A 14,787-nucleotide genomic window follows, 5' to 3' on the forward strand; every position below is an offset into this window, starting at 1 on the left:
CTCAGAGAGTTAGGAGAGATGCCATGAGGTAGGGGGAAAGGAAATGTTGGAGGAGGCACTGGAAAAATGTGAAGGATTCTGAGAGGCTGGATGGAATAAAAGAATCTGGTTGGGGGGGCCTCCCTGGTGGCACAGGAGTTAAAGTCTCAGAGCTATCGAGCAATTGCCAGCCACTGTGGCATGAGGCCTGAGTTCAGCCAGGGAGCTAACCCACATGGCACAGTAAACCTCTCCTATCTTGCCTGCTGCTCCCCTCAGTGGTGTACTTCAGTAGATCTGCCAGTTCTGCTCCACACTCTGTCTCTGTTGATTCCTCTCACCACCCATACCCCAGTTCTTATATGCATAAATAAATAAAAATAAATGTTTTAAAAAAAAAAAAGAATCTGGCTGGGGCTGAGAGAGGTATAGGGGGAGTCCTTTTAGTCCCCTGAACTCTGGCTTCAGCAGATCTCAATAAATTAGAATTGTAGATTCTATTGTGACACAGAAATCAGGAGAAGAATGCATTTTGATATGTGTAAACATTTGATAAGGAGGAACTGGTGTTTGTATCTTTTCCCAACTTATTCCTCTCAACTGCCAGATTCTATTATTATGTTTCTGTCCTCCCTCAACTCCCCACTGCTATGATATCGCTGAAATGACATGCATCAAGGTTCAAATGCCCGTCACTCCCCCTCTCCACTTGAGTTCTTAGGTCTGGAGTGGGAGTGACTGAAAGGGAGAGGGAGACTCTTGTGACATCCCAGGCCGTGTTCCAGAGGCCCAGTTGAGGAACAACAACTTCTTCCAATGGAGAATGTTTTTGGCTGAATCTCCTCAAGCCTGGCAGAACATTTTTTTCTCCCCCCTGAGGCTTGGGGAAGACTGAGGAGAGACTGGAGCTTGGAACGACCTCCCCAATCTGAGATCCCCATGCACATAAGAACTTCAAATCCCTCCAAGTCAATGAAACATGGGTGCATTGCCCTGCCTGTGTGTTATGTATTGGGTTTTTTTAACCTGCCCCCCCTTCTCCCCAATTTACTCTCTGTCCCTAATCCCTATACCAGCTCTGTAAAACAAATGAAAAGAGGTTGGTAGAAGGTAAGGACAGGAGAGTTAGCTATATTTTCTGCCCTGCCTCCCAAGGAAAGAAAACTTTTCTTTAGGAGGAATAAGAAAGCTTTTCTTTTGTTGGGGAAATAAGTATTTCTTTGCAAACCTAATGACATTTTGTCTTAACACCAGGTTAAGAAGTACTGCCTTATGGCCTCCCTGGTGGCGCAGCGGTTGAGCGCTGGGTTGAGAAGCTGCCCGCAGCCTCTGCTGCGCCAGTTCGATCCCCGGCTGCTCCCCGGCCACCAGAGGAGGGTCCCACATGGCGCACAGACCTCTCCTGCCGCCCGCTGCTCCCCTCAGCAGTGTATTTCAGTCCTTCTGCCTGCTCTGCTCCCTGCTCTGGCTCTGGTGAATTCTCTCACCCTCCCGCGCTTCTGACTGTACCCAGTGCATGTATAAAAAAATAAAATAAAAAATAAAAAATAAATAAATAAATAAATAAATAAATAAAACATGCCTCTAAAAAAAAAATTAAAAAAAAAAATTAAAAAAAAAAAAAAAGAAGTACTGCCTTACCATAGGGTTCACCTTTTCCAATCTCTGTCCCTCCTTTAACTCCCCCTTCCACCTCTCCAGGCTGAATCCACCACCACAATGCCACTCTCAGGAACCCCAGCCCCCAACAAGAAAAGGAAATCCAGCAAGCTGATCATGGAACTCACTGGAGGTAGGGAATATTTATTTGTACCTACACACTGTGGGACTTCTTATTAAGAGCATCCCCAGGGCAAGAGTACCAGAAATATTATAAGGTTATATATGTCTTAGGGGCAAGAGATACAGAAACAAGAGGAATTGGGGCGGGGAGAGGGACAGAGAGGAGCAGGGAGAAAGAGGGAGGAGGAATTCAACACTATTTACTTTCTACCCTTTCACTTTATAATCTGAAGGTTGTGTTGAGGTTTCTGTGCCACAGGCATTTTCACAGCAAACATTTTTGCTACACAGCTAGTTGTCTGTAAGGCAACTTTGCCTTAAAAAAGAGAAAAATCACCAAAAATAAATGAATAATGAAACACTTTTTCACTAAAATTTCTTCCTTTATTAAGAGAGGTACTAGGCCCCACATACTACGATGCATACTTGTAACTGAGCTTTGTATGTTGTTGTGAAAGCTTCTGAACTGTTGACAAAGAGGCTGCTGTTTCTTATCACTCTACATAATATATGTAACTGATAGCACATATCTGGACCACATTTAAATGTTCCTTCAAAAACCCCCGTCCTTATTTCTCATCAAATCATCTAAGCAAGCCAGATTTTGCGTCAAACATCAAAATCCTGTCTACATTTATGTTCTTTTGTTAGGAATCAAGAAACTTTCTTTAGGAATCACATAACCCTTTCTTTTAGGGAGGCTAGGAGGAGCTTAGTTTTTTGCTAACAACACTGCATGATAAAGATGGCATTAGAGAAAAAGCTATTGTATCTAAATTAGCCAAAGAATTGATAATGAATTCTTTCAAAGCTGCCATTGTGAATTGCCAGCTTTTATATTTTCCATAGCTTGGAAAACTTTGGGTTTTGATGGGTGGGAGGCATGACTGCTCACTGAGGATTTGCCAACTGATGTTATCATTTTCTTACAGTGTAGTGTACAATCCGGTTTTACACTCTCATTTCACACTTCCTGTCAGTTTTATCACTGTGTCTTTATAATATAAAATGGGAGTACTACATCAGTTGAAAAACCAAGAAGTTATTTTATGTTTTACAGCAAAATTGCCTCCTGGGCAATTAGTTACGTGATGAAAAAACAGCAAAAATTCTTGTGGCAAAGAACTTATAGGACATGGCAATCTGAGAAAATAATACATGCCCCTATTACCTGGCACCGGTCCAGGGCCACAGACCCATAGGTCTGTAAGCTATGTTTGATGTGGAAAATACATATGATAGTGAATGGTACAGAGTAAGGTCTCAGTAAATAGTTAATTTCCTTCTTTTCCCAGAGCTAGGCAGTCTGTATAAGCACTTAAAATGGAAACCTGGGGGCCTCTCTGGTGGCCTAAAGGTTAAGTCTCATCGTGCTCACTGCTAGGGCCCGAGTTCCATCTCTGGCCAGGAAGTTAACCTACATATGGCGCAGCAGACCTCTCCTGTCTCACCCGCTGTATTTCTGTAAATCTGCCTGTTCTGCTCCCTACTCTGTCTCTGGTGACTCCTCTCACTCCCCACACCTCTGGCCTTCAACTCAGTTTTCCTACCCCCTCCCCACAAAAGGAAAACTGCTCAGAAATTTTCTAGGGGAGGTGGGTAGCAGGAATACAAACATGTGAAGAGCTGTCCCAGTTCCTAGAGGTTGTTTGCAGCCAGCAGTTTGTACCCTGAAAGGAAGAGAAGAGAAAAGAGTTAAGACCAGGGTCTATGTTTAGAGGTGGCCCACACACGGTGTTAGCTTTTGGGCTTTCCCTCATGCTAGGTTTCCCTAGCAGCCTCCATCTGTGATGTCTCTTTACTTCTTTTGCCCCAAACCTCATGCCCATGCTCCTGGTACTCCATGCATCCTCTCCACTTGAATATTCCCACTGGCTCCACTTTGCACCCCATTTCTTAAGCATTCTTTCCAAATCCAAATCCAAAAATATCAAAATCCTTCACCAACTAGACAGCATTTGCTCAGACATCCCAGTGTCTGCTCCCCTCATGATCTCTGCCAGTACATATACACTTAGTTGTGCTTGGTGTCTGTATTCTGAACCCAGAAAATTCTACTTTCCTCTTTCCCTTGCCTTTTCATCCCCACCTTCCTGAAAGGTGGACAGGAGAGCACAGGCCTGAACCTCGGCAAGAAGATCAGTGTCCCAAGGGATGTGATGTTGGAGGAGCTATCGCTGCTCACTAACCGGGGTTCCAAGATGTTCAAACTGAGGCAGATGCGGGTGGAGAAATTTATCTATGAAAATAATCCTGATGTCTTCACTGATAGCTCAATGGTGAGTGTGGAGGGTTACTGTTCTTAAAGCCTACTGCTTCGTCTGATAGCTTATTGGTAGGGCCTGAATTTCCAAAATACCACCAATCTCCCCTCCTTGCAAATTTATAAGCTCACTTAACCCTTGTATATCTCAAGTCCCCAATAGCTCCAGGGTGAGTGACAGTCCACCTCTGAAGCTTGATCTCTATCTTAGAGCCAGTGAAAGGAGGCAGAAATTTCCTGCAGAAATTTCCTTCCTAGTATGTGTAAATGTTAAGAGATAGGGTTGCCAGATAAAACATTGGACACCATTTGTTATTTTAAAGTTGAGATGTACATGAGTAATGTTTTTAATAAGTTCTCCCAATCAATATACAGGGCATGAAAATAAAATAAAATGTCACTCACTTAAATTAGAATTTCAGGTTAACATAAATAATTTTTTAGCATAAATATGTCCCATGAATATTTGATACATTGATATTAAATTAAATAAAAATACAGGACACTCAGTAAAATTGAAATGGTAGCAATATTATTAATACTTTTAAAATATAGATGTCTCATGCAATATTTTGGGCAGATTTATACTAAACAAAAGCATTTGTTGTCTATTTGAGATTCAAATTTAACTATAATTTATTTACTAAATCTGACAACCCTAGAATGAGTTAGGTGAATTTTCATAACCATCTCCTTTTTGAGCTCGTTATTTGTCTATAGGATCAGTCTGAGGACCTCAGTGTGGGGATTGGCACAAAATGTTATAACTGAGAAGGGGATCATCTCCATTTCCTTTCTTTCCCCTCTACCTTCCCTGGGCAGCTGGGGGAGAGTGAAAAATAGATGTCTACATGGGGCCAGGGCAGAAATATCTGTCATTGGCCCTTATGTAGGAGCAGAGTAAAAATGCTGACTTGGTTATATCTAACTTTAGGAGGCCAAAAGCCCTCCTCTCTGCCTGGGTCTGGTTACAGTGGGTGGAGCATGGCTACCCAGTGGAGGGGTGGCCAGAAAAGCCTCCTGAAGGAGTTGGCAAGGTTATTTTTAGGCTTTGGAGCTGAATCTAGTGTTGCCCTTTTGGTCACCCTTTCCCCTATCCACTACAGTTTCACTGTCTGTAGGTCCTGGTGCAATAGGTACAGAGAGGAGAGGGAGAAAAAGAGAATGAGAGTTCCTTTAGACAAGATGATGAGGAGGAAAGGACAGACCTTTCTAGATCTTCCACTATAGGTTGATTTCTCCAGGCCAACCAACCTCTCAAATTATAGTTGATCAGAAGTCTCTTTCCTTTCTACTTTGGTAAGGATGGGAAAAGGGAATGTGGAAAATGAGTTGCCCTGTTCTAAGGTATAATTGGAGAAAATGAGCCAAAGAAGTCTTACTTCTTAAGGAGAGTTTAATTCCTCTCTGTGACTCCATCTATTATCCAAATACTAGAGGGGGGAATCTCAGAGGACTCAGTGACTTCTGGCTAGCCATTGTCCCTGATTCCCTCCTCCTTACTATGCATAGTCTGTCTTTGTATATTCCCCATACCCATTGCTAACCTTCCCCTCACTTTGTCCTTTCTTTTCAGGATCACTTCCAGAAGTTCCTTCCCACAGTGGGGGGACAACTGGGAACAGCTGGTCAGGGATTCTCCTACGGCAAGAATGGTAGTGGAGTCCAAGCAGGGGAAAGTGGTTCTGCTGGACAGTATGGCTCTGACCAGCAGTACCATCAGGGCTCTGGCTCTGGCATTGGCTCTGGGGGTACAGGTGGTCCTGCGGGCCAGGCTGGAAGAGGAGGAGCTGCTGGCACATCAGGGGTTGGTGAGACAGGAACAGGCAAGTATCCTAATCCAAGAGTAATGTATCTGGTCCCGAAAACAGAGATATCCACAGGAACAAAGCCTAGACTGGGTGTAGGGATCTGGAGAGGCCTGCTGGAATGTCTGGATGGATTCTCTGGGTTCAGGGGGATGCAGTCATGTGTCTTTCCACTCAGAAGCCCTTTTAGTCATCTTTCTGATGTTTCAATTTCAGTTACAGATCTGGCCTCAGGTTGTCATTATTCCACAAAATTTAAGGAATTACCAGGCGTTGGTAATTAATTTTTGGCCCTGGCTGCAGCAACTTCTCTAGTGCAGGATGTGAGATTAACTTCAATTGGTCTCTCACTGCTACTATTTGACTTACTTTTCTCTCCTTTGACTGTCAGGAGACCAGGCAGGTGGTGAAGGAAAACATATCACTGTATTCAAGACCTATATTTCCCCATGGGAGCGAGCTATGGGGGTTGACTCCCAGCAAAAAGTGGAACTTGGCATTGACCTGCTGGCCTATGGGGCCAAAGCTGAATTCCCTCAATATAAGTCCTTCAACAGGTAGGGGTAGTGGGAAAGGAACCCGATATATTACATTGTATGGCAACAATGGAGACTTTGGTTCAAATATTTCAGGATGAGGCTGCGGAGGGATGCATGTGGGGTTTCTAATTGGAGGCCTTTGCTCTCTTTACTCTGGCCCCGAGAAAATGTGTAGCATGATGAAGGAAAACTTCATTAAGAGGCAAGAATTAAATTTTAGTTCATAGATCACTTATAAGTCATATGGGCATGAGAAAGTCGCCCTACTTCTGAGGTTTGATTGCGTTGAATATAAAATAGGAATAATGTTTTACACATTTCAAGGCCTCTTAAAGTTCCTTTCATTCAGGATTAGAATTCCATTATCCTCCCTGTAGTATGATTGATCATATTTCTTTATATCCTACTTTAGCATTCTTTTGGAATTGGGCTTCTCTGGACTGTGGATAAGAGATCAGTAGTGTGAAAGTAGGATAAGAGGGTACTGGAGAAGTGCTTTTGCATTTGGTCTTAAGGAGGCTGAATTTTCCAGGAAATATACTTTCTTTCAACGAGACCATCTTCTGGAGATGGGTAGGGTTTTGAGGGTCTCTAAATTGTAATTTAAGACCTTGGATCTATAGTGTCTGGAGTTACTTTCTCTGAAATGCTTGCCTGAGTCACAACTATCTATGAAATTCTTACCTAGTACCCACTAGGTACCTTTTATCCCATTATTAGCTTTGGGGAACCAACAAACCTGGAAGGGGGAATGGAATAGAATGAATGTGGGAGCAATCTCAAACTAGAATTCACAGACTTCCCTTATCTCAGAACAGGGTAATAACCCATTGATAAAGCTCTGTGCCTTTTGTTCTGGTTTTTAATTAATGTATCCCCTTCTTAGGACGGCAATGCCCTATGGTGGATATGAGAAGGCCTCCAAACGCATGACCTTCCAGATGCCCAAGTTTGATCTGGGGCCCCTGCTGAGTGAACCCCTATTCTACAAACAGAACCTCTCCAACAGGCCTTCTTTCAATCGAACCCCTATTCCCTGGCTGAGTTCTGGGGAGCATGTAGACTACAATGTGGATATTGGCATCCCCTTGGATGGAGAAACAGAGGAGCTGTAAGGTGTTTCCTCCTGTACTTTGCATCAAATTCCCCTTCTCTGGTTCCAATTTGGAGAGGAAATGCTGAGCAGGATACCCATGCAATAAATCCAGTATCCTTTTGGGGATGCAGAGAAAAAGAAGGGAGAGAGCTACCTTTCCATTCTTTATTCCAAGTTCCCACCTCAAGCATCCTTCCTCACCAACTCAGAGCTCTCTTACCACTTGCTTTGTATGGGACCTGCTCTTTTATGGAATTAACTCTGCCACTGATAACAGTCAATAAACTAACTTCAAGGAAATGAACTCATTCTTGCTCTATTATTTGAGGGCAGATGAAAACTTAGTCTAACAAGGCACAGAGACTAATTAAAATCAAATACTACATGTTCATTATTCAGACTTCAAGACCAGACCTGAACTCTGGTTGTTTACACACCCACACCCATACCCACACCCATGAAACCAATTCACAGATATATACAAAGACACACTTATTCAATGGCACATAAGACAAACAATCATGCACAAACACATGTGTTGGCCCATTTATGGCAAAAGTGAAGAAGCTCTTATGTGCTATGGTTAGGAAATATGTGTTGATGACCCTGGTTAGAAAATTCTAATAGAGTATGCCATAAAATTTGCAGATGACATCAGACTAGGTTTTGGAATATATGTGTCAAAGGCTATAGAGTCTTCAAAATTTGAACCAGTGTAGAAAAGAGAGCCATGTTAGAATCCAGAAGGAAGTGAGAAAAACCAGCTACAGTTCTAGTGTGCCTGGCTTTGTGTGAACCTAGTTAGAAAAGCTCTAAGGATCACAGGAGCACTGCAATGGTGTCATGAAAGCACTGTGATTGGGAAGAAACCATGAGCCTAACTGGAATGAGCAGTAATACTCTTTTTATTGATTTTAATCATGGGGTTTCTTTAGAGGCCTATACTTCTGTTTCATAGAGTAAGAGTGATACAGACCTGGAAGAACAAGAAGAGACTTAATAAGATCTGGGAAAATCACTTCTGAAGAGACCTGGCTGACTCCAGCCAACTCCATGAGTCATTAATGATTATGTTAAATTGGCAGACACTTCATTAAACTGACCTAATTTTCATGAACCTTCAGTCACATGACATTTACTCTGGTCATTTTCCTTTACAATCCAAGTAAGTTTCAGGGGATTTATACTTCCTCTAAACTTGTACACAAAGCCCCATTCTTTGTGCATTTTTCTAGGAGAATTGTCATTATTTTAATTTCTCTCCAAATAGACCATAAAACAAAAGTTTACATGCAAGTAGTTCATTTGGGAGATGACCCCAGAAATCCAGGCAGTATAAGGCAGTGAGAAGAAAGTCAATAAAGGTGTTTCGCACAATTGGGGTTGACTCCCATGTGTTATTCTGAGAAAAATGCTATTCCACGTGTGATTTGTGGACTGGGAGCATCAGTATCTCTTAGGAGCTTTATTGAAAATGCAAATTCAAGAATCTATGGCTTCTTAATTTTTACAGGTGATTATTATTCCCTCCTACTCCCTCTTTGGCTCTCCCTGTCCCAGTGGTTTTGCCCCTGTACTGCCTTCTTTCCTCCAAGTGATTTTTATAGGCCAGTGAAATTAGAAATGCTAAGGTAGGACACAGCTCCGAATTGCCCCTCTAAGGTGTGAGAAATTAGAATATTTCAGCCACCAAACTCCAGCTCTTGTTGGCTGTGGATTGGTACTGGGAATGTTACTCTACTGGTACTTTCCTTTTTTTTTTTTTTTTTTAAAGATTTATTTATGCATTCAAGAGCTGGTGTAGGCCAGAGGTGGGGGTATGTGAGAGAATTCACCAGAGACAGAGTGGGGAGCAGAACAGGTGGATCTACTGAAATACACTGCTGAAGGGAGCAGTGGGTGAGACAGGAGGCATCTACTGTGCCATTTGGGGTGCTCCCTGGAAGGGGATGGAACTCCTGCTGCAATGTCTGCTGATATCTTCATAGTACTAAGACTTAATCCTTTGCACCACCAGGGAGGCCCTCTACTCGTACTTTCAAGCAAAGAAATACACAGGTGTTTGAGATAGGAAGCAATGACCCTCTACAGGATCTGTCTCCCAAAACTGTAGTGCAAGTTGGGCTGAAAGGATATGGGCAGAGCACTGAAAGGATCTAGATAACCATTCACAACTTTCATCATATTCTCATGTCTAATGAGTCTGTGAGTCCTCCTCAATTGTTAAAGACTATATTCCTTTAACAAATGTTTGTTGAGTGTCTACCAAATACCAGGCACTACCTCAGGGATCAGAGGTGCAAAGACAAATAGCAACTTTCATGCGACAAAGAGATTTCACGGTCAGTCAAAATAACTATTAAATGCATGTACTTAAAGTTGGTATTAAAAAAAAGTCAGGGCTCTACTAATCAACAGCTCTGAAAACCTAATTTTTCCAAGCTCAGATTGTCTGAAATCTTATATTTAATACAAAATAATGATGGAAGTTTATTAATTTACAGGGAATTCACAGTGGTTATAAAATGATCCCCTTAGTAGAAAAATCTACATGGAAGTCAAATCATTGTCAGAAATTGCAATGGTGGTTTCATATATAAAAGCACACACTCAGGAGCCTCCCTGGTGGCTCAGGGGGTTAAGCCTCAGCACTATGAAGCTGTCAGCAGACATTGCAGCATAGACCTCTCCTGTCTCACCGGCTGCTCCCCCTCAGCAGTGTACCTCAGTGGATATGGCTGTTCTGCTACCCACTCTGTCCCTGGGGAATCCTCTCACTGCCTCCTCCCACCTCTTGCCTACACCCCAGTTCTTGTATGCATAAGCAAATACAATAAATCCTAAAGAAAAATTCACTCGATATAATCACCACAAGTTTACTAATTTATAAGGAACCATCCATATTGTAGATATCCATTTTTTCCCACTTATTGAAATATAATTGACATGTAACTTAGTTTTGGGGTACAACACGATACTGTATTTGTGTATATTGTGAAATGATCACAGTAAGACTGACAAATGCTCTTTAAATCCACCTTCTGTTCCAGATGCTTCTCTAGCAGTCTGTATTTACAGCTGTCAAATAACAAAGGGAAAAAACCCTACAACTAAACGTTGAGTCACAAAGTAAGGATGTGTGCGCAGGGCTGCTAGTTAATAAAAGTTCAGATCACACACTAATGGGATCCAGGACGAAATACCCGTGCTCCTGTTAGTTTTTTTTTTTTTTTTAAACTTTAATTTCCTATTTTGGGTTGGCGAATTGATGGGTGTGAGACACCTGTGGATAAAAACAAAACCAAACCACTTCTGGGAAACCAAATGCATATCTGCAAAGCAGTGTAGGGAAAAAACCCGTGAAAACTCTTCCAAGGAAGAGAACGTGGAGATGGGAAGGTCAGTTTCTCGATGTCTACGGTACATGCAGAGGGAAAAGCTGGGAAAACGGAACTTTAGCTAAAAGCAAAGAGCTTTAAGAGGTTTAAGAGCTCTGTTTGAAGCACTTTAGAAAATACTGCCACAACCTAAAGTTATCTCAGTGTAGAGGTCGCAATACCAATTTCCCTCGGCCCAAAACATCCCAAAATTTTCCTGACTCTCGGGACAAATCGACCTTCTTCCTCGCCCTCATCCACCACGGACCTTTGCAGGCCTCCAAAGAAATGCGTGGCGGTCGCCATTTTACACAGTATTATCGCGAGATATCGAAGCCGCCTAGCGAGAGGCTTTTCTCGGTTGTTCTCGCCGTGGCGAGGAAAGTGTCGCGAGAGCTGGTTGCCTTGGCTCCCTGTAGCTATAGCAGCCGCGGCGGTTAAGGATGCGGCGGCAGGAGCGGTGAGTGCGACATCCTCAGGGGGGCGGGGCCGGAGGTAACGGGGTGCCGGGGGTAGTGTCTGGGGAGGGGGTGGGGAAGGTCAGCTCTCGGGAGGAACGGGCCCGAGTCTGGCGCGTAGGGGGGCACCTAGGTCCAGTAGCTGCAAGAACCCGGCGCCGGTTTGCTCTAGGGGCACGCGGGCTGGGCTGGAGCTGCTGGGAGGTCCGGGAGGAGGGAACGGGGTGTAGTTGGGTTCAAGGGGCAGCGGCTGGAGCTTGGAAGGGTGTGTAAGTTGAAAGCTAGAGGGTTATTACCAGGACTCGGAACTGGATTAAAGGGCCGGGCTACATCGAGGAATTAAGTGGGAAGAAATGGGGTACAACGAGAAGGAGGGTATGTTGAACCGGAGCACGGAGGATGGGCCCGGTTTGCTTTACGCTGGTGGGGAAGGGGTAGTGGTACCACATCTTCTCTGCTCGCGGGGGTCCTGAGACTGGTTGGGACTACACGCCAGGACCTGGGTCCTAAATGGCTTGGTGGGAATGGTGGCGTCCTGGCCCTGCACTACTGACGAGCTCTTCCCCCGCCCTCCCGCCCTTCCCGCCGTCTCCCCCCTCCCCAGTAAATATCCACGCGGTCTGAGAAGTGAAAGGAGGGTCCTGCTTGGTAAATTAGTAATAGTTAGGAAGGTTCTCTTGGCGGAGATACTGTGAGTGGGATAATGAATGATTGCTGCTCTAAAGTAAAGTGTGGGGTGGGGGCGGGAGAGAGAAGTTGAGAAAAAAAAAAAAAAAAAAAAACCTGAGACTTACTTCCTCTGGAGTGTATTGAGATGGAAGAAGGGGGTGTGTGCTGAGATCACGTTTCTTCCCAGATTCATTCAAGTGTAGAATTCCTTTACGGTCTTCTTATGAAATTACATATGCAGTGTAACAGTTTAGATGGAACAGTGAAAGAATGTGCAGTAACACAGTTAAATCTTCCTTGAATATAACTTAAAAACTAAGAAAAGTGTTTCTATTGCTGGAGCGGCAGTCTGAACTAGGGATAATTTTATTTACTTGAATTAAAACCCAGTATTTCCGAAGTTCTGGTGATTTTAACAAAATAAATTTTTCTTGAGGCAACATTGGGTTATATAGCACTATACGTATACGTTTCAGGTGTATCAGGTTATTTGAGTTTTAAGAAATGGATGAGTGGTGCGTGTGATGTGGTGTATGTATTTATCAAGGTGTCAAAGTGCATTCCTGAAACTTATATGGTATAGTAAACCAGCAATATAAAAAGAAAAGAAAGTAAGAAATGAACTTTTGTTTTAGGAGACAAAGTTTCTGTCATTCTGAACATAAAAAGAGACTCTCAGGAGTTAAAATCAACAAGAGGGCTCAAAACATGTAGTTTCTTCATCTCAAAAACTTTTCCTGGACACAGGTTGGATCAATTTGCTCATTAACTTTCATTTTTAGTGAAAGCAGTTGGCTTGCCTTCAATGCAGTCATAAAAAGTTATCTAGGTACATACTATCTTTTTTTGTAGCTATAAATTATGTTTTGTAACTTTGTAACCTTTTGTAGGTATACATTTGCAAGGGATAACTGAATTTTTCCATGTTGAGGTTCACAAATTCAATAACTAAAACAGTGACTTAAATCCTATAGTTAGCCTTGTGGTTAATGATTGAGCTTTTTTATTTGGTATGTATTACAATCAAACTTTTAGTTTGTAATGTCAGTAGCTAAACTTTAGAAGTGCTTATCTAAGGCAAGATGAAGCTTTATGTGGTTGAATGGAAAATATTTCTGCATGAATTCACTAATGAGCTTTACTGAGTTCCTATTATGGGTAGAACACTGTGTAAGGCATTTCAGGGAAAAAAGACTCATTGATTAATTTATCCAATCAACCGTTTATTGAGGTCTATTTTGTATCTGATTACTAAGCCTTCGGGATGCCAATATGAGTAAGCCTTGCTCTCTGCCTTGAAATTACCTAGAGGGAGAGTAATAGAGAAACAATTACAGTGTAATAATTACCATATAGGAACACAGGTTTATAAAACAAAGTTTTAACCCTAAGGAGTTTACATAGTAGTCAAAACTAAAAGATGAAATAATCTTAAAATTACAAAAGATTAAGCAAATTTTAAACTGTATATGCTGAAATAAAAAAAATATTGCATTTTTGAGGAGACTATTAGAATGTAAAGTTGAAGAAAATTCACAGTCCATTTCATAATTTGTCTTTTTTAAAGTATTCTTTTAAAATAAATACCATAGAAGTTTTTTTTTTTTTAAATTGATTTAAAAAATTTTGTTTATTTATGCATACAAGAACTGGGGTGAGAAGATTCACCAGAGACAAGAGTGGGGAGCAGAACAGGCAGATCTGAAATACACTGCTGAGGGGAGTAGTGGGTTAGAAAGGAGAGGTCTGCTGTGCCATGTGGGTCATCTCCCTGACTGGGGATGGAACTCAGGCAACAATGGCTGGCTGTCTGTAGCTTGATAGGTCTGAGACTTTAACCCCTGCGCCATCAGGAAGGCCCCCATGGAATATTATTTAAGTCACAACCGCTAATAAGATAGATAACATTAATTGAGTGATTATTAATGTGTCAGACATCTTACCTCCTTTTATCTTTATAACACTGCTCTTCAGCTGTTACAGTACTAATACTTCAATTTTATTTATTTTTATTGATTATACTTTTTCATTTTCTTACATTGTTGTTTGTTTTTGTACAATACTTGATTTTTCCCCTCAGGTTTAGTCCCCTTAAATTTCCCAACACTATCTCACCCATGAACCTCCATTATACCCTTGTTTCTCTCCTGTTTTGAACCCTTTCCCTACCCCTCCCCTGCTGCATGCCTGAAATCCATAGTTTGCCTGTAAGTTTTGTTTTGTTTTTTTTGATCCATTGTTAGGTTTCCCTATATTCCTTCTGTAACAAGGGAAACCATTTGATATTTTTCTTTTTTCTTATGACTTATTTCACTGAGCATAATCCCATTCAGCTCCATCCATGTTGCGGTGAATGGTATGTCTATCTTTATTGATTGCTGAATAGTATTCCATTGTGTGTAGATACCACATCTTCTTGATCCATTCCTCTTGTTTTTGAGTATTTATGTTGTTTCCATATCTTAGCTATTGTAAATAGTGCTTCAGTAAATATAGGAGTACAAGTTTCCTTTAGAATTAATGTTTTTGTGTCCTTTGGCTAGGTTCCTAGGAGTGGAATTGCTGGGTCATAGGATAGATCCATTTTTAGTAATTAGAAGAACCTCCACACAGCTTTCCATAATGGTTGGACCAGTTAGCCTTCCCACCAACAGTGTAATACTTCAATTTTAAAATTGGGAAAAGTGAAGCTCACACAGTCAAGGAAGTTGCAAAAGATCATAGAAGTAGGGGCCTCCCCAGTGGCGCAGCGGTTGAGCGCTGGGTTGTGAAGCTGCCCATAAGCCTCCGCCGCACCGGTTCAATCCCCGGCTGCT

General features: G+C 42.1%; 1 protein-coding gene across 1 annotated transcript; it reads left to right on the plus strand.

Annotated features, from left to right (window-relative positions):
• Positions 1 to 1,268: 1,268 nt before the first annotated feature.
• On the plus strand, positions 1,269 to 7,684 carry MYOZ1 (myozenin 1). The gene is made up of 5 exons (XM_084245012.1): positions 1,269 to 1,771; positions 3,862 to 4,040; positions 5,601 to 5,850; positions 6,224 to 6,389; positions 7,258 to 7,684. The coding sequence occupies exons 1-5, from the start codon at positions 1,699 to 1,701 to the stop codon at positions 7,484 to 7,486; spliced, it is 897 nt and encodes a 298-aa protein (XP_084101138.1). The 5' UTR covers positions 1,269 to 1,698; the 3' UTR covers positions 7,487 to 7,684.
• Positions 7,685 to 14,787: the final 7,103 nt, after the last annotated feature.

Source organism: Talpa europaea (genome assembly GCF_964194135.1).
Source record: "Talpa europaea genome assembly, chromosome: 10".
Taxonomy (NCBI): domain Eukaryota; kingdom Metazoa; phylum Chordata; class Mammalia; order Eulipotyphla; family Talpidae; genus Talpa; species Talpa europaea.

Excerpts from the sequence above, each read along its gene's own strand:
- MYOZ1 (XM_084245012.1), top strand. The coding sequence starts at position 1,699 with ATGCCACTCTCAGGAACCCCAGCCCCCAACAAGAAAAGGAAATCCAGC. Across the intron at positions 5,851-6,223 it reads GGTTGGTGAGACAGGAACAG|GAGACCAGGCAGGTGGTGAA; the intron begins GCAAGTATCCTA and ends TTTGACTGTCAG. Across the intron at positions 6,390-7,257 it reads CAATATAAGTCCTTCAACAG|GACGGCAATGCCCTATGGTG; the intron begins GTAGGGGTAGTG and ends TCCCCTTCTTAG.